Source organism: Lepidothrix coronata, unplaced genomic scaffold (assembly GCF_001604755.1).
Source record: "Lepidothrix coronata isolate B3197 unplaced genomic scaffold, Lepidothrix_coronata-1.0 Scaffold227, whole genome shotgun sequence".
Classification (NCBI taxonomy): domain Eukaryota; kingdom Metazoa; phylum Chordata; class Aves; order Passeriformes; family Pipridae; genus Lepidothrix; species Lepidothrix coronata.
Window position 1 is genome coordinate 117577 of NW_016690407.1, and position 27188 is coordinate 144764.

Consider the following 27188-nt stretch of genomic DNA (forward strand, 5'->3'; position numbering starts at 1 on the left):
GAAGAGCTTACTGAGCTGCTTTTCATCATTTTTCAACAGTGCTGGCTCACCAGGGAAGTCCCAAATGACTAGAGATTAACAAATGTGACGCCCAGCTACAAGAAGGGTCAAAAGAAGGACTGGGGCACTACAGACCCATCAGCCTGACCTTATTGCTGGGAAAGGTCATGGTTCAGATCGTCTTCAGTGCCATAACTCTGCACATGCAAGACAACCAGGAGATCAGGCTCAGCCAGCACAGGTTTGTGAAAGGCAGGTCCTGCTTGACCAACCAGATTTCTTTTTGTGACAAGGTGACCTACTTAGTAGAGGAGCGAAAGGCTGTGGATAGTGCCTATCTTTACTAAAGCCTTTGACAAAATTAACTACAGCATTTTCTTTGAGAAACTAGCTGCTCATGGTGTAGACAGGTGTTTGTGGGGTAAAAAATATCTGGATGGCTGGACCCAGAAAGTGGTGATGAATGGAGTTAAATTCCATTGGCAGCCAGTCACTAGTGATGTTCCCCAGAGTACAGTGTTGGACCCTGTTCTATTTAATCTTTATTAATGATCTGGATGAGGAAATCAAGTGTAACCTCTGTCACTTTACAGATGACATAAAGTTGGGCAGGAGCGTTGATCTGCTGGAGAACAGGAAGGCTCCATAGAGGGATCTGGACAGGTTGGATCAATTGGTCAAGCCCAACTGCATGAAGTTCAACATGGTGAAGTGACAGCTCCTGCACTTGGGTCACAGCAATCCCATATAGTGCTACAGGACGGGGGCAGCTTGAAAGCAGCCCAGAGGAAAAGGATCTGGGGGTGCTGGTTGACAGCCAGCTGAACATGAACAAAACAGTGTGCCCAGATGGCCAAGAAAGCCAATGGTATCTCCGCTTTTATCAAAATTATTGTGATCAGAAGGATGAGGGCAGTGATTGTACCCCTGTACTCAGCACTGCAGACGCTGCAACTCGAGTATTGTGTTCAGTTCTGGCTCCCTTACAACATGAAGGACATTGAGGAGCTGAAGTGGGTCCAGAGAAAGGCAGCAAAGCTGGTTAAGGGTCTAGAGCACAATTATTATGAGGAGCAGCTGAGGGAGCTGGAATTGTTTAGTCTGGAGAAAAGGAGGCTCAGGGGAAACCTCCTGTGACAGCTAGTTCACTTTTGTCACTGGCCAGATAAGTATAGCTATAGCTTTTGATGGAATTACTTTCATAACTACAGGGAAATAAAGTCAGTACTACATATTTGTGATGCGTGTTTTGTTGTTGTTGTTGTTTTGTTTTGATTTTTTTTAATATATGCAAGTGGAGGTGTTTCTAAAACAGAAATAAATGCACTCTTAATTCCTTCTCTCAAATATTCAGGATACAACTCAGTTTGAGAAAAACCAAGTGTCAGTCATTGTTCACTTATGCCATCCACTCCTTTTCCCCACTAAGTATGATTTCTGGTGTCTTATGAATATTTATAATTCATAGGGTTTACTCACCTGTCTACATACTCTCAGTTTCACATGAGGTCATGGCATAGTACTTGTGTAGACGAAGAATGGGTTTTGCAGAATTATTAGAATGCCATTTGGGTGAAGTTAAGATATGGGATATATAGAGTGATTCCTTTTTACACAAGCAAGTTTAACAGATTTGAAAAGTCAGGGTTCAAATACTTGTCACTGCTTTCACAAGTATTGTAACACAGACCCCAGCTTATATCTGCACTAAAACGGGAGTGGCTAAATGCAGCTTTGAGTGCTCAGGCTGACAGGGTAGTTCCCTGAAGTTCACTCAGTTGTTGCCTAACCCTGAAAATTCAACATTTATTGGGATAGAGAGAAAGAGAGGGATTGTGACCTCTGAGGTGTAGTTTAATGCTAGAGCGCACTGCAGGAAATAGTGAGATAAACAAGAGGAACAACTACTGCAGGAGAGATGCTGGAATTCCCACTTCACAGCACCTTAAAGTCCCATGAATTAAACAGTGTTGAAAAATATATCAATATCAGTGCACTATTCATTCCTTTAATTTCCACCATCTGGCTGTTTCTTCTGTTCACTCAGACTGTTCTCTGCTCAACATGCCAGAGCTAGTGGAGGTTGTTGCTAAACACTCAGGTTTTCTCTTTCAGTTTAGAGGGACGTGACTAGTCTGTGTTTATAGCTTTTGCAAGGAGGCAGGACGTCTAAGAGGCTAAAGGCATTCCTAGATGCACTTTATGGATCTAACCCTTAGCAATTTTTCACTCTGGAGATTGTATAACCACTCTGTCAGAACCAGGAGGCAATAAGAAGGTCTAAAGTCTACTTTAAAGGTCACTAATTAATAAAACATAAATGACAATAGCTTGGAGTCCTTCCTTCCCCCATCCTGAAAAACAGAAATAAATTTCAGCCACTGGGCACTTAAGAGCATGCAAAGATTCCTGGACTGAGGCATGAAATTAAACAAATGATTTAAGTAAAAGTACTTTTATTAGTAGTAAAGGGAAATGTGATATCTAAGAACTCTCAGATGTGAAATTGATACAAAATGGTTTTAAAAGTTAAATCAGAAGCTGCCTGTAAAGAACTGGAAAATGATTTCACAATTTTGAGTGCTCTCAGCAATGAAAGGGTGATGAAATTTGATAAAATAGAAAGAACTGAACAAGGGGAAAATAAGTCTAACTATACATACACAGGCAGAGACTACAAATTAACTATTGCTTGAGAAGAAAAAAATAAGGAATTATATTATGTCTCTCTGAAAACATCAAGTCAAGCACTCAGTGTCAAGTAAAAATGTGAAACAGGATATCTGGATGATTAGGAAAGAAACTGTAAACAAAATAGAAAACATATATATAAATACACTGTATCGCTATATCACTGTGTAAATACATTATACACTCTTATGTTGAATAATTCATGCAGCCCTGACCACTCTATTTCAGGAGAAAGAAGGGCAAGACAGAGAGAGAAAGATTGACAGAAGAAGTAAGTAAATTCACAGGATATAGGACAAATTCAAACTATTCATCATAGTGCACTCCCCCGATTTAGGAAGCATTTGAACCGTACATATTGGATATAAAGCCCTGAAGATGTCTGGAATTCAACAGCTGAAGTGTCCCTAATCTGCAGGGGACAGTGGAGGTCTTACAGTCCAACAGAACTGTACCCCTACCAAGTCAAACACCTGCCAGATTCATAGGGTTATGTGGGCTTGAGTCGACGTAGCTACACACAACCAAGTGTCTTGAAAAAAGCTGACAGACAACAATAGGGAAGGATTGTGAGGAAAAGTATAGGCAAGGTTAAAAGAAAAAATATAGACAAAATAACCATGCTGCCCTCTATTCTCAGGATACATTATAATACTCTCTTTTTCTCTTTTTCAACCTTTTCCCTGTAATACCATGAGGCTACTGAGGTAGCTGGTATTAAATCCCTTCCCAAATCATGAATCCAGTTCAGTGTCTGAACTCAGAAGGTAGGTCAGACTGCAGTTTTCAGAGGTTATGCCACATTTCTTAATTGAATTTTTTCAATTAAGAGAGCTGAATCCTCTCTCAGAGCCAAAAGACAGGTATACATAACCTCCAGATCTGCTATCATACCAGAAACAGTGGCAAAATTATGCAAAATCTGTAGCTTGGCTAAATAAAATTAGTAAAAACATTAACTGTGTTTTGATATTGCTTTATGCTGAGTCTATTATTGCAAAAAGGTGTACGCAACTGAGTTAATGGTGTTCTTTCAAATATGTACAAATTATATATAAAAAAATTCTGTATTATGGGGAGATACTATGACACTACTTTGCAATCTCATTTTTTTAATGATATGTCAGTTGCTATAAAACTTTGAGCTACATTTGATTGAAAAATAATCTAGATAGAGTAGATTTTGGTAAGTTGACATCATGGCTATATGATTTAAATCCAGTATTATTTCAATAACAGTGGAGAGAAATTACTGAGGTCGGCCTGATTCTTGAAGCTCTACTGAGATTGTGTTGACTCTATACCTGGTATGTTCTTTACTAGCTGAGGTTTCTACACTGACAGAGAAGGTCTTGTAAACCTCTACTAAATGCTAAAATGGTACCCTGAGATGAGAAGAGTTTAATTAACTTAAACAAAGTTCAAATTGAATAAGAAATTTAAAAAAGTGCTTGACCATTGCTGCCATTTGAGAATCCAGTAAACCACCATTTACCAAAATCTTCAAGCAAATGATGGACAACCCAACCAGTTAAGGATTTTTGGTAATATTTCAGTTATGACTTACACTTGTCTCCTGCACTCAGACAAATTATTTGAATCCTATCCAGTGTCATCAAGACATTCTTAAATGAGGCCATTGTCTCTACTAGGCAATACTTATATGATTCCACTGCTAAAGAGACTAAAAATGGGAGTAATATTGATAAGGTGTCACAACAACCAACTTCATATCACTCTGGTGTACACTCAAGATGAATGACTCATGCAAAGCTGTGTTACCCTGAAGGAGAAGAAAAATTTATCCAGTACTGTCCTCTAAAACTTATAAGAAAAAATATAATGCACAAGTACCTATAATACCCTAAACATCAATACTTTGCAGTCAGAAGTATCAAGTGAAAAGTGTCTATATATGCCAAGGTAATAGAGTACTCCATTAACAGCAGTAGTCTCTCAACTGTCATACCAGTACATCGGCTAAGCTATAACTATGTTCCAAAACAGTTTCACTGGAGACAGAAAGATCTGAGCCTTTCCAGTGTGCTTTCTGATAAACTTTTCCAGGCAAAATGGAAGAGGTTTGAGGACGATTTAAGTGGAGAAATAATCTGCAGCAAAAAAGTGACTTCCTGTAAGTAGATCCAGTTAAAAATTTTTCAAATAGTTGGCAAAATGCCTTTTCTCAGGGAGACATAGAGACTGGTTTTGCTCTTTGCAGACTAATAATTAGACATGTCTGATCACCAAAGCAGAGGAGAAGGAAGTGAGGAAGGGATTAGACTGGCCACATTGCAGCTTTCTTACTCCTGAAGAATTCTTATCTTGGAAATCAGAGTATTTTAAAATGTCTGACAGACTGAACATGGCAATTTCCCAGTTCCGTTCTAGAAACACCAATTTTCTAGAAAAAAAAAAGAAAACAGAACAACCAGTCCTCCATAATTAAAATAATTCCCAGATTTATCGGAAATTTTCATGAAAAGTTATAAAATGTACTTTTTTTACAATAAGTAAAATTCACCTTATATTTTTCTGTAATAGTGAAATGATTATTTTCAGCTTTAAAAACAAACTGCTCAAGAATTTTTCTTCCCTGTTTCCATTTCTCTGTGAATGTTATATTCTTTCTGTTCTAGAATAAAAGGACATTTTAAAATGTCCTGGACTGGCTGGAATATTATAATTTTGCTATTTCTCAACAAGGCCTATTAGTAAGCAGAAGCAAAGACTCCCATTGATTTGTCTGCATGAGAATGGCTAACAGAACGAATGCTCTCTGCCTCTTGCTATCACGAGCAGCATGAGTAGGAGCAAATCTGTATCATCCCATCTTAAACTTCTTCCCCAGCAGGATCTTTGGAAAGGATTTATTTAGCTGCTTCTCCTTCTCCTTTGCTCTTCTATATACATGTTTTTTGTATAAGAGGGGAGCTAGAAAGAAGATGGGGAAGCAGGGTTATGTTAGCATGAGGAGCTTCCAGGGCAGGCTTCCAGGGCAGCTTTGCTGGCTCTTCTCTCCCTAGCAGCATCGCCATGTCCTGCTTCACCATCCTCCTGAAATCATCATGCTCTTCAGATGTGGTCTTTCCTTCTTGTCATTAGTCATAATCCTCAGTTTGTCAGGTGTGTGTTCTGGCCTCTCCCATACACCTCTGTTTACTCTTCCTTCTGTTGCCAGTCTGTTCCTCCCTTCTTCTCCATTCCTTTCCATGCTTCTTTTCTACATTTCCATTCTCTAATCCCAACTACAGTCCTTATGCGCTTTAAAAAAATGCCTCATAGCGTTCACTGTGCCTCCAAACCAATCTCATGATCTTATGGTTATAACTCTTGTTTTGCTTCCCCTTTCTGCTTCCTTTGTCTCCTGTCATTATGTCATTTCTATTCAGGCTGTCATCTCTTCTGGAAAGGGATTTTTCTTGTTCTCTGTTTTGCAAAGCACCTGGCATGTTTTTGATTCTGTCAAACAAATAATAACAACAGACATGAAATTTGCAGTGCAGCAGAATCCTGATATCAGGAAGTAATAGAGGCAAATTACACTATAATTTTCATTGCCATGTATATATCACTACTTAACAAAAATTCTCATTGACTGGGTAGGTAAACATCAATAAACTAAAAAATTCCCAAGCAAACACCTCTAACATGAAGGAAATGTGGTTGCGTTTCATGTTGGAACTCAATGAGCCACAGGGTTATAGTTGACAATTTCAGTATTGGAAACAAAGGAAATAAATGAATGAGGTGCAGTTTTTCAGATGGGTATTACAGTATAAAATTAAGTACTGAGAGAAGATGCAGATAACTGTTTAAAACATAGAAACAGGACAAAGGTGGAATGGGTGTGCTCAATTTAACCTCTGCTTCATTAAAAAAGCATACACAAGGTAGGTACATTCTAGCATGTAAGCTAATAAAGTAGACTCTCCTTTAGCCTAACTGATACTATCAGAAGCTCTAATTATTGCTGAAGAATCTCATAAAACATTTTAACTGACTGTCTCAGTCATTATGTATTAGGCACCTGAAGACAATGTTTGTTACTTCTGTTGCCAAAAAACAAAACACCAACCCACTCCCCCCCAAAAAAAAAAGAAACAACAAAAAACCCCCCAGAGCTTAAAAAAGAACAGGAAAGAATAAGATGTGGATTTTACCATACATTTAGTGACAGGCTAGTCATATGAAATGTCTAAACGATATAGCTTTATCACTAATGGATGTAGGCCAGGACTGAATGGAAATTATTTTACACATGGTTAGCAATCTCTTAACTAAATTATTTGAAAATTCCTCAGAGAAAAACAATTTATTATAGACATTGAGACAAGCCAATGTAACACTAATACTTAAGAAAAACAAACCAGCAGAGGAATGTCCCCTTGCCATACCAACCAATATTCTTACAGTTGATTCCAAAGTATTATCTGTCATTCCAGCACATGGATTAGATTATTTAACAGTGTGAATCAAAGGGAAGATACTCATTCAAGAGAAGAGTGTCATTAATACATCATAGCATGCCATACATCTCTGTCACCAAACTGGACAAAATGGGAGCAGATGTCTTATAATAAACTGAGAAGAGGATCTGACATAATTAATAGCCATAATATCTGAGGCGTAGCAAACAAAAAGAGCTAGAGGAAGCAATCTGATGGAGGGACAGAATGTTTTTTTCTGTCTCTAGTAAAGTGTCCTAGGAACTAATTTTACATGAAGAGAAGGTATTAACTAAGCTAAATCTCGTTTCTATTAGTTTTTTTTGGACCTGCCCTTTGAAGCCCTCATAATGCATGGAATGTGTGAGAAAATAATTTAGTAAAAAGGAACTCTGAGGAGAAATCCTTTCCAAAAGGAAGAATTTTTGACTCTGATAGGATCTTTTTACTATTTTGAAGACAAGTAAGCCTCTGAATTAGTAAAAATGATTGACATGTGAATTTATTCAAAGTTAAAGGCAAATGGTAGTCACAAACAGCATTTAGGTGCATAGGTATTTAAAACCTCAGGTTACATTTACATTGGCTCTAACTCTACTGACATGTTTTTGGTCAGCACCAGGAAGAAGGTCCCCAGATCAAGAGATTCATGAGACAGTTTACAGTGCCCTGGACTGTGGCATAGCCTTACTCTGGGCTGCACCTAGTTTCACCCAAGCAGAGCCCATGTACAAGCTAACTAGTATGAAATATCAAAAAATGAGAGATGAGGGTCCCTGTGCAACACATGGCAAATCAATATGATAGTTTCCTTGCATCTGTATGACCTAGCTATTCATTATCATAATGCTAAATTTCTATCTAGCCTGATGACCAGTGTCGTTCCAGACCTGAACTAGTCTATCTCCCTGGAAAGAGATAGAAACCTAAAATTGTTTGGAGAAACTGAAGTCCAGTCAATGATGAGGCAGGGATAAGACTTCATTCTTGGCTGCTATATCTGTGTGGTTGGACTTAGAACTTATTTATGCAGTGTCTGATACATGCCAAGGCATTCTCTGCAATCAATAATGGGAGAAAACTAGCACATGAAAAAGTTACTGCTCACACTGTAGCTTCCACGGAAAGGAAACCCCATGAGAGCTATCTCTCAGTATCATGGGTAAGCCATCATGCATCCCAAAAATCTGGATGTCTCAGGGATTCACAGCCCCAAACCTCCTCTGAAAGTAGATGCCTAAATTTATCCTTTCAACAGGAGACACATGTAAAAGAAGGATCAAAGAGATCACACGTATTCTATCTAATAACTGACAAGTGGCAGAATGATATAGGAAAGCATGATGCCTGCAGACGGAGACATTAGCTCTTCTGGGACATGACAGGCCACTCAAAGTGTTCCAAGAAAAAACTCCATTTTACTCAGAACAACAGTCTCTTCATTCCCACAGAAGTGTCATCAACACGATTTTCAGAGGGAGAGGGAGAGGATTTCTGAAAGTGAAGGGTGCTTCAGGAATGGAAGGGATTGTACAGTGAAGGAAGGAATTTCAGACATAATTTTGGATTAGGCTTAGCCTAACCAACCTTTTCCCAGGCAAGCAGTTACAGTTCAAAATGTTGGGCAATATATGAATACGAAAATATGAGTCTCCCTTTCTACACAGAAGTGGAAAGTCCTTAAAGGTTAGCCTTTTTGTAATACCTTTCCACAGCCCAGTGCTGTAGAGTCTAGCGTTTATGCTAGACAAGGAGAGAGAGTGAGCTCAGTAACAGCTGGATGTCACCTCCGTGGGGTATCTCCATACTTTCAACAAATGGCTTCTACCAATTTACACCAAATTCATCTGCTTACTAATGCCCACTGACCTTAGCTAACAAGGACTTCCATCACCAAAAGGCTTTTAATATAAAAACAATGGAAACAACACAACAGAATTTATGGTCTAAGCACTGCCAGATATAATCTACTGTCTTCCAAAAGTATATTGCAATGGTTCAATGACAGACTTGTAAATACGTAAGTCTGTGCAAAGATGTCTGGTTTCTGTTTCTCTGGTATCTAAAGTGAAGCTCTGTTAATTTAGACTGAAAATTCAACCTTAAGTATAATTCAACCACTTGTAAAAGCATTATGAAATATATAATATCCTTTTTTTTTGGATTTTAAATTTAAATAATTTGGCAGCATCTGATGTTAAAAAAAAAAAGATAAATTCAGCTTTACGCAATCCTTTTTCAAATACATAAGTGTAAAAATGGTATTACCTACTTTGAAGGATTATTTTACAAGGATTTTTTTCCTCTTCAATAATTAGTAAGACACTTTGCTATACTGAAAGCAGGTAATATTCCTAAGGTATATCTTCCTGCTTTTTCAGCAAATAATTCAGAAGCACATGACACAGGTAAAGCATTAATTTCCATACAGTTTGCAATAATCCAGCTAGATTAATTTCGGAAAATCCATAAGAAATAGGTTTATAATAGTATAAAAGAACGAGAAGAGACTTTCCCCCCATTCATTATAAAATCACAAAGGGCAACTATTTTCTCCCACTGCCCTGAAATAGTTCCCCAGATGTTTTCTTTTCTGCCATTCAGCTCTCCCTTAGATTGTACTGCCAATAGAAACATTTTGATATTATTTTAAACACACTCCATTAGCTTGTATCATTGGTGTAACTGGGCAGTTCATGTAAGCCTGACATTCAGCTTTTCTGTATTCAACAACTCCTCCACCCACCCTCCCAGTAAATACACTTTCTTTGTTTTGATTTGTTTTGACCAATACTAATGACTTCTTTCTTAAGAGTGCAGATCTCTTGAAGAGGTCTCCCTGACTTGTAGCTGGTTGTAGACAGACATTGCATTTGTTGTTGCTGGGGTACTAAATGTTCCTTCCTCACTGTCATCTTCTATTTAACCCCCAGTGAAGCATGGATGCTGCTAGGTAAGTGCAGCTGGAGAGAAACTAAAGTAAAGCATAGCACTGAAAACAGTTTCCTACCTCATGGAGGTGGAAATATTCCTCAAAGGCAGCTCTGCACAAGGAAATAAACATGGACAACTGCAGAGGGAATTTGGTGTTGGGATACTCAAGTAACTACTGCAAGAAGGGTACTGTCTGGGAGACACCCTATTGTTAGGCAAACACTTTCATGGGATAGTTTGTGGCTCAGATTTTCAACAAACAGCACACAGTTTGATTGGGATGCTTTTGCCAGCAAGTAGAAAGCATAAAAGAGGATTCATCTCTTGCAGAAATTTAGCTAATGTAGGCATTGAGGCAATTATTTCTCTTGAAAAGAGCACTACAAAGAAATGCCTGAAAGCTACTTTTATTCTCTTCCCTGCCCCCATTCCTTCTACTGGCAGTGGATGAACTGATGTGTAGGGAAGGTATATAATAAAGTGCTGACTTTCACTGCACAATAGCAATCAATTGCTTGTCCACAGTATGGAGGCCCAATAATATTAAAGGAAATCCTCATCAGTAATACCTCCCAGTGCCTTGCTGGCCCAACTTCTTTCTGGAGACATATTGGACTGGATTTGAATCTAACACTGTCTTTTCTCCAGCAGTCCATGAAGGTACAAACACTAGCTACTGAGGAAAGAGACACTGCTATTTTGTATAGACTAATATAAGGAAGGACTTATGGGCTACTTCAGTAAACAAACCAGGAGACAGACGTGGTATGAAATGGAGGGCAAGAGCTCTGCAACTCTTTCTGAACAAAATCCTAATCACCCAATCACTTTAAAAATGCCATTTTTGAGTAGCCTTCAACAGCCATCTAGATAGTTTTACTAAGTTTATTTCAGGTAAATCAGATTTCTCATGCAAGTTACTATGTAAAACATCAGGTAGATAGAACATTTAATTTACGACTATGACTGAAAAGAACACCCTGGAGAGAAACAATCTGAGATTCCTGCACCTTCTTGCTCTTAAGCTATACATGTGTTCTTAGCATAGGCTGTTTGCTCCCTGAGAAAAGGAAACTGAAACATATTTTCCAGCAGACATCTTAAAAATGGATGTGCAGCCCTTCAGGAAGCCAGTGGAAGCTGGCATAGTAGCACAGATTGAAGGACAGTCAAGAAATTGCCTGAGTAGTATTTCTACATACATGAAATGAGAGGGATCAATGTGGATACATTCTATCAATTATTCAGTCTAGCCTCTTGCAAACCAGATTTGAATGTACTAGTAAAAATAATGAATGATTCTTCTTCCCTGTGAGATGGTATCTTTGGATCAGGAAGTTTGCTTCTTAGTTTTATTGGTCATGCTGGAAGGGACCACAGTGGGTCATCTGGTCCAACCTCCCTGCTCAAAGAGGGTCATCCCAGAGCATAGTGCATCCAGGCAGCTCTTGAATATCACCAGTGAGGGAGACTCCACAACCTCTCTGGGCAATACAATCAGATGATAATTTCTACTGTATTTGATAGAACTTACAGATTCCTCAGAATTCCTTCTGTTTTGTTTCAGCACAAAAGAGGAAAGCTTTAGTTATGGATTTGATGCTATGTCTCCAGTCTACAAAAGACTCGACATACACTGAGTCATGGAACTCTAATACCAGTAGCACAGGTATGGCTTAAGCACTGTGTGTGTTTTTCAATGTTAGCCATGTTATGATTCATCAGATGACCTCCAAGTAGTAGTTTTCCATTATCAATTATTATTAGCAGCACGGCTCTACAATTGGTTATTTAGCTCAATTAAATGCAGAAGCTTTGGTCTGTGGATGAATAGATTTTCTGTTCCTGATTTAGCTCTTCTGGCACCAGGAATTATGTCTTGTTTTGTCCAAGATTCACTTGGCTGGCTACACAGGTTTCGCCTGGCTGTATTACATCTTTTTTCATAGTCTATCAAGACACCAACTATTTTTTGACTTGTGCTTCTTTTTCGGTTGCTCTAATTAGACATTAATTTCATCCAATTTGTATGGTATAAATGCTAAAATCTGCTATCACTATCCAAGACTTAAAGAGAGCTACTCTAAAATCTTCTGAGAATAGATATCATCAGAGTTCATGTTTTATTTTCAGGCTTTTATTGTAAATTTCTCCTTTCATGTCTTGATTTCAAGTCTGCTTGAATGAGCTATGTATTACCAGTTGCTTTCCCATCTGTCTCAATTTAGTCTCTTTGACAAATTCCAATCTGGCCTGAGGAAAAAATCACAGTACTGAAACCATGCCACATTAGATTATTAGGTATGTTATATTAACAGTGTCTCTTTACTTAAAAAATCTTGACACTCCTTAGCTCCCCTGCCAGCAATGTCTTGCAGACCCCTACAACTTATATTCACACATTCTGAATGGCTTTACGCCTTTCTTTCCATTCCCTCCCATCTCCTGACTTCTCATCAGGTACAAAAGCAAGGCTTTTCCTCTTTAACTTCTCATCTTTCATAATCTTGCTGAATGTTACCTACAGGGTCTGTACAGCATAAAAATTCCACATCACTCCTTTCACTTTCAAACTACCGAACCCTTATCCACCTTGCAAGTGCTCTGAGAATTTCATGGCTGTTACACTAAATTCATCCCTTAGCATGTCCCAACAGGTTTGACTCTAAATGCATGTTAATTATTCTAACTTAAAAACCTCACAAAACCAAATCCAGAGAGGAAAAACTCCCACAAACGTACCTTACATTCTGCCACTACTCTTTTTTTTCAGAATATTGCAGATTTTATGCCTGTGGTTTAATCTCTCATGTTTTTAAAAATCCCTATATGGAATGTATTACAAAAATGGTGAGCCCAGTCATCCTCTCTGTTTCACAAGATCAGGTTTTTCTTTCTTTTTAATTTTTTCTTTCCCAGCTGTTGTATTCCCTCCTCCCTCCCCCATTCCTCTCTGATCCTTTTTGCAGGAACTTTAATTGCAGAATTGTCTTTTGCCAGGTAAATAGAAGGCTACACTATGCAAACAATAAGGATCTCTGTTTAAAAGTAATTGTCAGCTGCATTTGACAACCCTTAAGGGAATATGAGAGAAAATATAGGCTGCTGCCTAGAATTTCTTGTTTTACTAGAAATTTGTTTGAGACTAAGACTTTTTAGTTAGTAGTCTTGCAAATCTCAAATCTACCATCTGCACGTCCATTACAAGTTAGTGAGGCAAAAAAATTGCCTGTTTCCACATATCAGTTAATTAATCAGAAGTACAATTCTAACAGGTCCCGAATATGCAGAAACCCTGCTGTGATAGTTGCTCAGCAAATCATGGCACCAACTGTGTGAATACCCCTGCAGCACCTGCTGCCAGAATGACTCTTGGGCAAGAATTTGCATTGTACTTTTCTTAAACAGGGCTCGTCATTCTGTAGCTTGTGGAGCTATTCTCTTCCACAAGCATCTCAAATGTCACTTGTTTAAAACAAAATAAATAAGAGAAACCAACCAACAATCAAACCCCACCAAAGACCAAATCACGAGCACATCAGATTTTAACCACATGCAGAGAGGCAATGCGTTAAGAATGTATTAACTCTAACATGTCACATGTATACTTTTTAAAAGTGAAATGACCATGTTTTGGCTGAGTTGCCCTTCACTCCTTTCATACCAGCCAGTGGACTGCTTCATGCCATTACTGGGCAACAGAATGCTGGCTGAACCTGCCCCTGTGGCAGGGTGTTTCCACATTGCCTGGCATTACGGCTGTAGTGACATAAGCACCATCTCAGTAGTAACCCAAAAGTCACAGAATTTAAATAATTCTCAAAATTGCTATATATGAATTATTTAGAAAGTTAAGGACAAATTATTATTATTTTTTATTTCAACTACTAACCAATAAATGTAAAAAAATACCAACAACAAACCAAAAATAAACCCCTTCATCCCGCACATTAAAGCAATAGTTATTGTAACATTCAAAACAGTGGAAACTATTCATTGTATATTACTATCAGTGGAGAAAAGCAAATTTAATTTAAAATCATTTTTTCAAACTCCCTCAGTGGATGCCAGGTAATTCAAGCTTAAACAAATATAAAAAACTCATTTTAAATGGAGAATAATACAGACAGAGCTCAATTATTGAGATATTAAGGGCAACATTCAATTTGAGATACATTTAAGCATCTTTGCCTCCTGGAGATTTTTACATGACAAGGCTTTAGATAAACACGGTTTTGCAAACAGCAGCTATCATATCTCATCACATAACCTCTGGACTAAAGCAGTATGTCAGCAAATACTTCTGATTATTTAAAATATTAAATAACTGTAATTTACTAGGCAGGTCTTCCTCAGAACAATCACAAAAATTTTCAAGAATTGATATCCATATACAAAAAGCATTTAGAGGACCTGTTACAAATCTCTGAAAAATAAAAAAAAAAAAAAATCACGTCTCTCTGTGACAAAGCTCAGTTTAAATACATTCTCGGATATACCGGTGGTGGAGGAGCTGCCTTGCTATGACACTCAGCTTGAGAGGGAAATTGCAGCAGCCAAGGACATATAGTATAGGAATCACTTTACCTAACTTTAACTATATAGATATTAGACACCTAATTTAAGCTAATCATCTGGATTCCCTCTACAGGTAATGGAGATAAGCATTCCCAGAGGGAGATTCATCCTGCTTTTTTTAGGCATCTCTCTTCTAGATGCTTGTAGGTGGATAAAGACAAGAAGGATCAGCCTCAATGACAGCCTGATAATCTGTCGTTAGCGATGCACAATTTCCGAATTCAATGAAATGAAGCCAGAACTGAGATAATTTATTTTTTTCATCATTTATCCTTTAATTATCCCTCTGACCCAATTTTTTCTTCCGTTTCTCCCATGAACATCAACTTCCTCTGGCACTTTATTTTTCTTACCCTGGACTGTGTTTTCCTGGAACCTGGGGAACTGCAACCAATGTGAATATGTTGCTGCTCTACCAGCTTCAAATCCATTTATATGCATGTGCTTTAAATTGTTGTAATGTTCCGAACATACAGATAAATTATCTGATTGATTGCGACTGATCGCGATTGTGCTTTCTGGGTCTGCTCTACCACTTTCAAATGTGTAAAAATCTGTGGTAACATTAAGGCAGTCAAGGTATATAGATGAATGCTAAAATACATTTACTATTCAAAGAAGATGGCTTAAATCAAACAAGGAAAATTAAGGAAGAAACACCATTAGGGCTCTCACTTGTACATATGTGAGCCCAAGTCGCCACACATGCTTTGAGGTCTCTGTGCTTCAGAATATTGAACAAGTTCTAAAGGTGAAGCCTGTCCTCAATTCTTTTGCATTTAGGGTTTGTAGGTTCTCAGCAATACCAGCATTGCTGCACCGCACCTTTAATCACCAAGCCCTTAGAAACAGTAGCCGAGATTTATAAGGAAGCAGGTGTCCGAACTTAAGACTCCTAAATTCTTAGCTGGGTGCCTAGAGCAGCAGCAAAACCAACAAGCACCCTGCACAGTTGCCCACAGATGCTCACCCCAGTAGTGAGGCACTTATCATTTGTTAAAACACAAAATGGATGTTTATCAGTTGTGTTCCAATGGCTACTTGAAGTGCCTTGGCCGAGTGCTTGTGTGCACTAATTTCAATATTGGGCATGCAGTCTACTCTGCATCTTACTTCTAAAGCATTTCTAGAAAATTAATTTTAGTAGTTAAAAAACCATCTTGAGCTGCATACATGAAAATAACTCCATTTCTACTGAATGACAGTCTAATATGAAATAAGAATAGTCACCTTTTTTTCTTACTCTGCCCAAATCCAGGCAATAAATTAGGCTTCTCAGCATGACTGTAAAGTGCTGTGAATTGTATAAACAATCATATATGGACACTGAAAAATAACCCTTATGCACATTGCATTATAGTTCCAAAAATATATTTACAGTCTATTACAAAGATTACAAATGGAAGTGTCTATGTAACGGGATTACGTTTGTTAAAAGCTTTTTACAGATTTTCTTCAACAAAGGCGGGGGGGACAAAAAATTAGTATAACCAAACTGAATTTTCTAATCAATCAAATAAATAAAACGACAAATATAACACTGTACAGTGATCTAAAAAGGGGGAGAAAAAAGGAGGGGGAAAATGATGCGTTTAAGTTTTTGATAACTATCTTTGGTCCTAAATGTGGGAAAACACATTATGTATCACTGAATATACATGTTTGTTTGTGATGCTCTGCAAGTAAAATAGAAAAATATAGTGCATTTTCAATGTAGTCAGAGCTCACTACACATAAATGTGTGTACAAAACAAGACAGTATAAATAAAATTTACAAGTTTTACAAAGGAACATTTACAAGGTTTTTCTTTTATTTTTATTTTTTTTGTGTGGATGCCCACATTATCAAACCAGACCAATTTATGACTGATCCCTGGGATCTTTCTCTATCAAAATCAATAGAAGCAGCCCAATTCTCTTTGGAAGTACAGCATTTCATTGCTGGGGTAGTTCACAATTTTCAGATATTTTTTTTTTTAAAGCATTTCTCTCTGGTTCATATACATTTTTGCAATACTCATAAATTCATAAATATTCATTATTGCTTATGGTAATTAAATATTTTAATCAAACAAAATCAATATATAAGTAAATGGTGTAAAAACATATTACATTGAGCAACTACCCTTGCATCTCTGTTCCTCATGAACGACTTGTGTCATATGCATGTTCATTCAGAGCAGCAAAAGCTTGTTAAAAAACTGAAAATTTTGAACTGCCCCTTGTCTCATGCTCTAAAGTTCTCATATGCCCTTATTCTGACAGCTGGACTGCATACGGCTTAAACTCATAGAAAATATACACCAGCTATTTCTCTCGGATTTGCTAATGCAGAGTACTGAAAAAAAATGTGATGCACTCAGATTAAATGGTTTAGGTAACACTGGAGAACTGTACCTGTGTTCTGAGACACTCCTACAATCACTTGTCCATTCAATGAAGTGTCTCAGCAGGTTTACAGTTGTAGATCTACATCTTAGAATATATCTCAGTTTAACTCTAGCCCATTAAAATCATCTTGCAAACAATTTGCTAAAAGTGCCTAGAACTACTTAGGGGTCATTATTGCTTTTCTTTTTCTTTACTTTTTTTTTTCTCTTTTATTTTCTTTTAAAAGATAGTATATGTGTAACCTTAAAAAATTCTTTAAAAAATATCAGAGCTCTTGGCAACTTGCATTTTCCTGACTCCCTGCCAATTAGCTAGCCATGTCAATACAGTGCTGATTTAACAAAAGTAAATGGCACAAAAGGATACCAAAGTTTGGATAGATATACATTGCTTGGTCATGCTTCTTGAATCTCTAGGAACTCAAATAATCCTTCAGAGGTACCCAGTGTAGTAATGTGTCATAGAATTAGCACTAAAAAGGTCCAAAGATATAAACATCATACTAAAAGAAAGTCTTTATGAAGAATAAACACAAATGATTAAAAAAAGATTCAGAAATCACAGATTTAAGGAAAATATTTTGTTGAATTCAACAATAATATCATGATTTTATCTGACAAATATATTCTTTTTTAAATTTTTATGTACATTTAAAAAGTCTATTAGATAAAAAGGAGGTTAGAGAGCTCAAGGTGTTTGTATGTTTATTCAGGTAGTACTTTGTTTATTGTCACTGCTGTTTTCCTTGCCACCACTGGTGGATCCTAATTCCCTTTTCATAAATTCTGGTGGCACTTAGGAGTTCAAGTCTGTAGGTGCTTCTTGTAGCTCTTCTATTCACTGCAGGAAGGACCCAGGAAATCAAGTGTCTTCTAGCAGCACTTCATATATACTGAAGGCCAGTGCTGTTCTCTCAGTCTGTCACCTCCCTCATAAGGGAGAAATGTCTATCACACTTGGATGCCAGTGCCGTGTAAATGTAGCATTTGTGCTCTCATAGTCTGAATGCTGCTCATGATTTTCTTTTGATGACCAACCAACGTGATCCCTAAACTCATCACATCCCTGGGGAAGATAAATGCGTACATTGTTAATTTTTCAACTTAGACTGCTATTGTATGGTATTCAACTGTGAGTCAAAGCTATGTAGTGGTCTGGGCTACAGGTGTCTGACACTGTAGCTATGCTGGAACCTCAGCTCTGTACTGTGAAGTTCAGATAGGCACTGGTCAACCTCTCAGCCAGGAATGCAATTACATAGCAAGTGTCACGTAATTACACTGCCTGTCTCCACTTCTGAGAAGGAGGCCAGTATGTTTTGCATTATGATAATCTTTCATTGTGGCTTTTAAGGACACCTGAAGACAAAGGCACTTCTGTTGTAAAATATTTTGGGTGGCTTTCAGGACAATGTATAAATACAAGATTTTGGAGATCATATTCTGTTTCCTAAAGAGATGCCTAGAGAAAGCCTTTGCATATTGACCCATACCCATCATGCAAATAAAAAAGGAGTAGCTGGTTAAACTCCACCGCTACTAGTGCTAGAAGCTTGTGGGCTCTGATGACAGTTCACAAGCTATAGGCTGAGACCCCTAGTGACACCACGCAGATAAGAATAGGGTTGAAAACTTGAGAATTATTGGTTATAAACTTGTTTAGAAAACCAATGCTCTCTGTAAAAGGAATTACATATGTTTGGCAACCACAAAGTCAGTTGCCAAGAAAGTTGTTTGCAAGGTGCCAAGAAGACCTGTTTAAGATGGCAGTACTGATACAGGCCATGCTTGCCTTCAGAAAATTGTTTTGCTTCTACAGACTTGATGCAAATTCCTTTCTTGCAGGACACAGACAGCCCCCAGCCAATCAGAAGAAAATTCCACATCTTCCTAGCACACATCTGGAAAATGGTACCAATTAGGTAGTAGAGGCAAAGGGGTTATTTTCCTACACATATATATATACTTTGAAATGGGCCACATTCTCCCTCAAATTCTAGTCCCTTGGTGTTACTTCAATTGTTTTGAAAAGCACAGAAACATGTGATGCCACACAGAGGAGGCAGGGTATTTGCTCTTTCATGAGATGCTCTAGTATAACATCGTCAGCTGCTAAAATGGCTGGTTTGACCCCAAGTACCCATGTTTGTACTCAGGGTAAAGTTTTGGAGTTGGACATTGTTTATTATTTTACCTAGAAATTCCCTAAATGCAAGTTAAACATGCCCAGTACTAACTTACTCAATAGTCATCCTGGCAACTGATTCAAGAGAGTTGTAGCCTGCTGCTGTGAAATTATCCTTATATCTTTCCATCTTAATAGCTTGTAACCATTCGCCTACGGAGCAGAAAGTGGTAAAATCGGGAGTGTTCTGGTCCAGAAGAGGGCTAATTGGTCTACGGAGAAGGAAAAAGGAAAGTAAGTTGCTTCCAAAGAGAGTAAAACATCAGGGAGTATTTAGCAAGGTGAGAGTCAAATAAGTTTGGGGTATTAAAAATGTCAAGAGTAGAAAGTAATAGGTCTTTACACACAGTTTAGATTACTCTTTGAATAGCTCTTGACTACTCTATAGCTCATAATATGTACTTCCTAAGCTTATTCACGTAAAAGATGAAAGGTCAGAATGAGCAAAATCAGCCTAATGGACTACTGTTATTAACAGAAAATCAACCTTATTACCTAGCATGACAGCTACAACTAAGTTGCTGAGTAAAATAAAGATGTTATTCTTTTATGCATCTTAGAAAATATAGCGGTAGCTATTCTCATTATTCAATTGGATGGGACAAAACAAAGACAAGGAAAGAGCAGAGACACAAAGTAAGTTGTTTAAGGTCACACAGCAAATCAGTCAGTAGAAGAATCAGGAGCAGAACACAGGCCAGTTGATTCCCTAATGCAGTGATCTAACTAGCAGATCAAAAGATTATAATGATTAAATAATTCACCTGAGATTTATGAAGAAGCCATTAAAAACTGCACCATGAAATACAATGAGATGTGATCACTGAAAGGAGTTAAAACCAGAAAATGAAAGATAAAAATCTAGAGTGTAGCATGTCAAAGTACATTGGCCAAGCATGAGTATTGTTAATTACTTTTTCTACTGTAGCAGTTCCTAGGGCAAGGGATGCATCACATAAAACTACAATAGACAATGATCCTTGCCATCCAGACTTTAAAATTTTAAGAAACAAGGAAAACAAAGACTGCTAGTGGTAAGTGTGAAAAGAGTGATGAGTAGACAGTAGTTTACAGAGAAATGTGTTAGTTCCACAATATTTACTTTATTTTGGTTGGTTTTTTTGTTTTCTTTTTTTAAGAAAGTCCTTTTTGGCTTTGTTCAGCATGGTAAAAAAGAAGGGCAAATGAAGGAAGGGAAGAAAAGGGAACAGAAATAAGGAGGAACTGAGAGACAGATGAAATAAGTGTGAACTGGAACTAGCCACCAAGCAGAACATCCAGAACCTAGCCACATGCACCATCATAAGAACACACACTAAAGCTTTTCTTACCTGCTACAGGTTCCCAGTGGGGTTTTCAAGCTGTTTGGATTTCTAATCATTTTGTCCAGAATACCAACTATCTGCTCAAACTTTGGCCTTTCGCCACGTTCCTTCTGCCAACAATCTAGCATCAGCTGGTGCAGTCCTGCTGGGCAATCCATGGGTGCTGGCAAACGATAGCCTTCTTCGATTGCCTTTATAACCTGGTAGCCAACATAGTTAATTATTTTTCATCAAGAGTCATTTAAAGAATACATACTGCTACCCAGTTCAAAAAATATACAAAAAAATAATAAAAAAATCAATAAACTAAAATTTGCCATCAGTGTTGCAAAAATATGAGTCTGTTGTTTTGACACTAGCCTTCAGGTTTTCAAGTAATTTCCCCATCTTCATCTTTAGGCTTATTAAGCATATTGTTCTATATGTGCAGAACATAGCTAAATTAACTAGACAAGCGGATAGCAGGGAACAATTAAATTCACTGAGGGAGTAGCAGATAGAGTGATAAATGGAGTTATTTCAGAAAGCATTATTACTCGCCCCAAGGCTTTTATGAAAGAGTGTGAGGTAGAAGCAACTGACTTTTAAATGGATAGAGATCTGTGCATGCACATATAAAATACAAAAAGCCTGAAGGTATTATAGAAGCATCCAAGAATAATGTTTAGCAGATAGAAATTGGTAGGGACAAAAGTTATATTCTATGTCTAGCCATGTTATATTAATGATAAAAAAGCAGAAGTATGCTGTGTGAGAGAGAAAGACCTGAGTGAATGGTATTTTAATATATCACAGAAAGTTAGATTTAATAAGAGATGCTGCTAGATGATGATATGATCAAATATATGTCTAAACCAAGAATTACATCCACCCGTTGACTTCCTTAGTCAAGTCCATTTGGATTTAAGTAAAAAATAAAAATGGATAAAGTAAAATCACAGCAAACTGCTGTAAACCTTGAGGGCAGAATAAGAAAGCACATCAGGAAGCAAGGCAGATAAGAAAAGCTAGTGAAAAAGGGCTAAAATACTGTTCATGGGGGATTTCAAGTATACTGACATTGACTGACACAGCAGCATTAGAATTGCTAAGGAAGGGTGCTTGTTCCTGAAGGGTAGTGCATAGGATTGTCTTCTCCCTTTATCTGTATAGAAAGCAAGATCAGAAGCTGTTCTGGATGTAGTTCTAGGAAGTAGAGCTGGTATGATAAACAAAGTTACTGAATATCCAGGTTTTAGTAAAAGTAATAACCTCAGACAGAAAATACTCCATAGGTTGTGCAGTAGACTGCAAAGTAGACAGAATGGCACACAATACAAAATGACCTTCAAAAAGCTGACTGAAATTCAGTCAGGTTTTGTATCAAAACCTTTTGCATAAAAGAAGTTTTGTGAAAAGAGAAGGCATAACCCAGTGGTAGGACACTGACTGCAGGTTTGTGTCACAGAATGTCCTTCTGACCTCAGGGAAGTTGCCTCATCTTCCTAGGACACAGATTTTTCTCTGAACATTTAGAATGACAGTACTGTCCTACAGCTCAAAAATGATTGAGAAATATTCAATTCCTGCAAAATATCCACACCTTGAAGAATGAGTGCAGTGACCTTTTAGAACCAGTGAAGTTGTCTGTCAGAGAGGGTTTTCTGCAGAAGAACAGGGAAACGGAAAGAACAGAACTATATAGGAAAGAAAACATTAAAAGTAAAATTTAAGATTCTTTAGAGCTATATGAAGATGAAAATATATGAAGAAGAAAAACAAAAGAATAGCTCCTTATGCTTCGAAGTAGCAGTGGAATAAAAGCGAAAAATAAGCTACAGTGTGTACAGTATGACTGATGTGCTGTGAAAAGTAATGCAGGAATTTCTGATATTCTAAAAGGTAAAAGGCATTAAAAGCTTCAAACATGCTATGTATGATTTACCACCAATGAACTAGTTGCCTAAGAGGTCAGAAGACAGAAATCACCAATGAGGAATGGAAAGCACCAAAATATATAAGCACCAAAATATATAAGACCCTTGTAACTGGTAAACCATCTACATAAAACTATATCCAAAAATTTAAGGGAGAGTGAAGACATGGACGAAAGAATCACAAACAGGAGTTTTCCCCAATCACTACAATCTGCAGAGAAACCTGAAGTGGGAATCAAGATGATGTCATTTTTGAAAGGCCTTGGCAATATTGCAGAATCAGCTTCTCTGATGGGTATTCTGAGCAAGAAGGATGAAACTGGGAAATATAAAATTATGAGTCATCTAGAGATGGATGGAATTTCTGCCAATATTCAAAACACTGAAAAAAATATTCTAAAATATTGATAAGTAAAGTAGGACAAGAGTCCACTCTGCTAAAATGGAGCCAGAGGGGTCCAAAAATCAGTACTCAAAGATAATGAAATAGATGCAGGATTTTACTTTTTTTTTTTTTTTTTTAATAAGCAAATCTACAAAGAGAACACAGCTGGAGTTCTTACTAATAGAATTGATTTATATTATTTACATTTCCCACAATTCGTTTTTGAAATTCTGCTTTCACTGCAAAAAGAGTAAAAGGGAATACTGATAAGACTCAAGTATGCTTTTATCATAATCAGGCTATCTGAGGATGTAAAGCAGAAGAGAAGAGGACCAGATCTGTTCACTTTATATACTGGATGCCAACAAAGAAGTACTGAATATGGGTAACTGGACAATGTAATGTTAGAACTCTGTTTATGGGTATATAATAATAATACAAATTATAATAATGGTAATAAATCCAGGAGTACAGCAAAGAAAAAATATGTAAGCCTAAATTCTTTTTGTTTTCTGAAGAACTAATCTGCACTGGAGTCAATAAGTGAATGAAAGCGAGAATACCATAAATCTAATAGGGAAATAAGGGTTTGAGGCCTACCAGCAAGGATTAAGCTGAGGTGAGCCCACTGCTCAGAGAAGTTGGGACAACTTTGTCTACTATCTGTGGTCAGCCTGCTGTGCCTCTGTGGGGAGCTTGTAGGATGAGTGTTCTTTTGATGCACCCTAGCTCTAGGTCATTGCTAAAAGAAGAACTTGTTCTTGAAGAGATCACAATGCACATTTGTGTTCTTCATCAATCTAAAGTAATGACTTAAAGGAAGAAGGGTAGAATTAAAGAAATGCTATCTAAAGGTCTAAAGTCAGGGAGATGTAATTTTTAGGAGATCTGGTCTGTTCTATGACTATGCCCACATCCACTTTTAGGCAAAATCATACACTCAATATATACAAACTGAGTCCATATGCAAAATTAGAAGAACACATTTATCATTTTTTATTCCAGTTAAATATTACCACTGTTATCTTTGAAGGAGAATAAATAATAAATTATAAGGTGATTCTAAACTTTTGCATCATAGATTTATCTATGAGATTGGCAGGATGTGTATGTGCTTTGGGAGGACATGCTTGAAGATCACAGCTTACTGGAATATTTGAAAGTATTTTACCAAGCAACTGATGCATCTTTTAACTGTGTGCTATTGAAGATTATCATGAAAGATGTTAAAAATGGATAAAACTGTAAAGAAGTTGCAATTAGCTGTTTTTTGAAAAGGGCTCATTCATGTGCTTTACATGCAGTTTTCAACAGAGGGAATACTTTTCAAAATCCAATAACAAGCATGGAAATAGAAGAATTTCTCCCCTGCTTAAAAGTTTTTCCTTATTGTTGCCTGAAAGATAGGTAAGGTTTGCCTTTGAGGCATCTTATATTCCTGTCAGACTTCTTTTATGTTTGAATCTAGTACAGAAGGAAGGTGTCAAAAGAAATGAAACTCTACGGGGTGTCTAGGGAATGGAAATATTTCTCTTTCTCTGCCCCAAGGACTTGTTTGCCCATATTTTGACAGCCCATGAAATCTTTGACACTGAGACCTGTCAAATATTAACAACTTTGCACTGTGTCAAACTGACTCATCATTTACACTTTTATCTTTTTTTTTTAACTTTGATGTTGATAATTCAATAAAAAATTAAAATAACAATTAAAAGAACACTCAAGCCCCCACCTGAAGAACTTTAATTGATACTCTTTCTGATGACTTTTGCACCTGTATGGCTTTTTCCTGTGTAATTTCTATATTAATAGATACTCCTGTCAGAAATCAAGATTAACATCCATCTGTTCTATTACTGCTGACCTGTTGCTCTAGATCATATTTTATGCAAACAAGGGTACTGTTAAATCAGCATAATTAACTTGAAAAAGCCAAAGTAGGTCATTAACTGCCACTCAGACTTTTAACAACTTTTTTCGACTGATTAATCATTGCTCTAAGGTCAGAAACCTCAGAATTATTTTTTATTGGAAAAAAATTTTATTCTTTCCATGTTTAAGCATAATAAAGTGGGCACATATTACTATTTTTGATGTTCCAGTTTTAATTGATACTCAGAACAGAAGCCTATAATATCCATGTGGCAGAGGAAAGATTTTGATCTAGGTAAAAAGTGAAAGCTCTGTAACTTTTTCATTTTCTGAGAACCATATAGTTCTCACAAGATTTTATAAATCTTATTTCTAAACCAACATTTTATGCATTTATAGTGAAATACATATGTATGTGTTTGCAATACATAATTTTGGTTTTACTAACACACACACACACATACACACACAGAGTCACAAACAGATAAACCTACATCTTGATTTGACATGTCCCAGTAAGGCCGTTCTCCATAAGACATTACTTCCCACATAACTATTCCATAACTCCACACATCACTGGCTGATGTAAATTTGCGGTACTGAATGGCCTCTGGAGCCGTCCACCTCACTGGAATTTTTCCACCCTATGAAAAAAAAACAACAACAACAAAAAAAAAGGAAGAAGAAGGTTCTCTTTTTTTTCCCCACAAAATTTTCGTATCATCTTCCCTAGAATGTGTTTATAATTATTTCCACCAACATCAAAAGCAGCACTTATATAATCTACTACAGTTGACCAATTGCAGAATTTGCAAAGCTATCTAAGGAAGTTTAGCCTCTTAAAACACTTGGAACATAGAAACTTAGATACTTGTCTAAGCTAATGTGGATGCATTTCTTTCGAAGAGCTTATCCCTTCATCGAAGCTAAAGGGGTGCTCAGATGTCTGATTTACACCAGTCATTTAACTCCTGACTGGTTGAAGGTAGGTGAAGTGAATCTCAACCTGTGCATATAAATCCCATTGACTCTGAAATATCAGTCTGACATTTTTAAATCAGGATTCCACTTAGAGCCCAATGGCAGGCGTGACAGTTGTGAACACTGGTGTGGTTTCTTGGATGCCTGTGCCTGCTGGAGCAGATTCCAGGGGCCCCTCCTTCCCTCAGCATGAGAAAATAGGTACAGTGAGGCCCCATGGGTGGGAAAGTGGAGCTGGCTCAACAAAAGAATAAAGACCATAGTGTGCCTCATGTCTATGTATTTAAGAAAAGTGTCCCACCCAAAAGGAAGGGAAAATATGGGAGCTGAGCTTTGTCACAGTCTAGCCTCGAGCTAGTCAACCTTTTGGTGAGATAAATCTAGTCTGAAAAATAGTAATAGCCTACAAAGATTTTAATTGACTCATAGTAAATCAGATGATTAAAATTTTTGTGGGTAAAACTTCCTTATTTGTTCAAACAGAAAATCACGGGGAAGGGAATAATGAAAATACCATATAAAATTTTTAGAACTTCACCAAATACAAATGTATGCTCTGACAAAAATTATTTCCTAATTACAGTCATTTCTGCAGAGACTCGTCCTTTTGACTGGTTAACATTTCCCAAGCAATTAATGTATTTCTCTTATCTATACTCTCGCTGCTTCTTAATAACCATATCTCAAAACTCTGAAAACTCATCAATTTTTCTTACGGTTGTAGTGTAGACAGCCTCTGGATCATCTTCTATAACTCTGGATAGGCCAAAGTCTGATACTTTACAAACAAGATTGCTGTTGACAAGAATATTGCGTGCTGCAAGATCCCTGTGTACATATCCCATATCAGCCAAATATCTCATTCCAGCAGCAATTCCTCTCAACATTCCCACTAGCTGAATGACTGTAAATTGCCCATCATGTTTCTGGAGGGAAGAAAGGAGCAGCAATTCTTGTTAGTATAGCTAAGAAGAGAAATAAGAATTAGTTTTACAACTTTGGCTTTCTACTTCTTTACTCTTTCTGTGGCAATTCATCCTAGGGCAAAGAAACTCACTTCAAACAAGTTTTACTTTCTTCAGACATAAATCCAGTTAAGAAATGTGTGAGTAGTTAATCTACTAATAGTAGCGAAACTTGCTCATCACTACACATTTCTGTCTAATTCATGGTAAATTGCTTCTAAGAGATTAACTGATGAAGATTACCTGAAGCTCTTATAGTTTGCTTCTATGCTCTTCATCTCTCAGTATCATTATTTGTATCAAGAAAATAAGAACTATCTCCTTTTTGGAACCTTAGCTACTGATAATTTTTATTGATAGTCTGGAGTTTATCAAACAATATTTCTGTTCTTTATAGAGTGTTTATACATCATCTCACACAGGCTTGCATATCTGGTAAGGAGTCAGAACTGGCAAGTTCAGAACACGCTTAAAATATGATAAATTGTTGGGAACTTGCATTTCTTCTTCCTTTGTTT

At 37.1% G+C, this 27188-nt stretch overlaps 1 protein-coding gene across 6 annotated transcripts in view; it reads right to left on the reverse strand.

The window, feature by feature from the left end:
• Positions 1–2439: 2439 nt before the first annotated feature.
• EPHA7 (EPH receptor A7) overlaps positions 2440–27188 on the reverse strand; it is a 165966-nt gene continuing 141217 nt past the window's right edge. For 2 of the 6 annotated variants that reach the window (XM_017834032.1, XM_017834031.1), the window contains exons 13-17: positions 26422–26631; positions 25219–25368; positions 20558–20751; positions 19283–19438; positions 2440–6153 (exon numbers count right to left, since the gene is read on the reverse strand). In XM_017834032.1, coding sequence (XP_017689521.1) covers positions 5958–6153; positions 19283–19438; positions 20558–20751; positions 25219–25368; positions 26422–26631 — 906 coding nt within the window. In that variant the 3' untranslated portion in view covers positions 2440–5957. Of the gene's footprint in view, positions 6154–13931; positions 18108–19282; positions 19439–20557; positions 20752–25218; positions 25369–26421; positions 26632–27188 lie in introns of those variants that run through there. The other 4 variants (XM_017834034.1, XM_017834033.1, XM_017834035.1 and 1 more) reach the window with 3 other exon arrangements.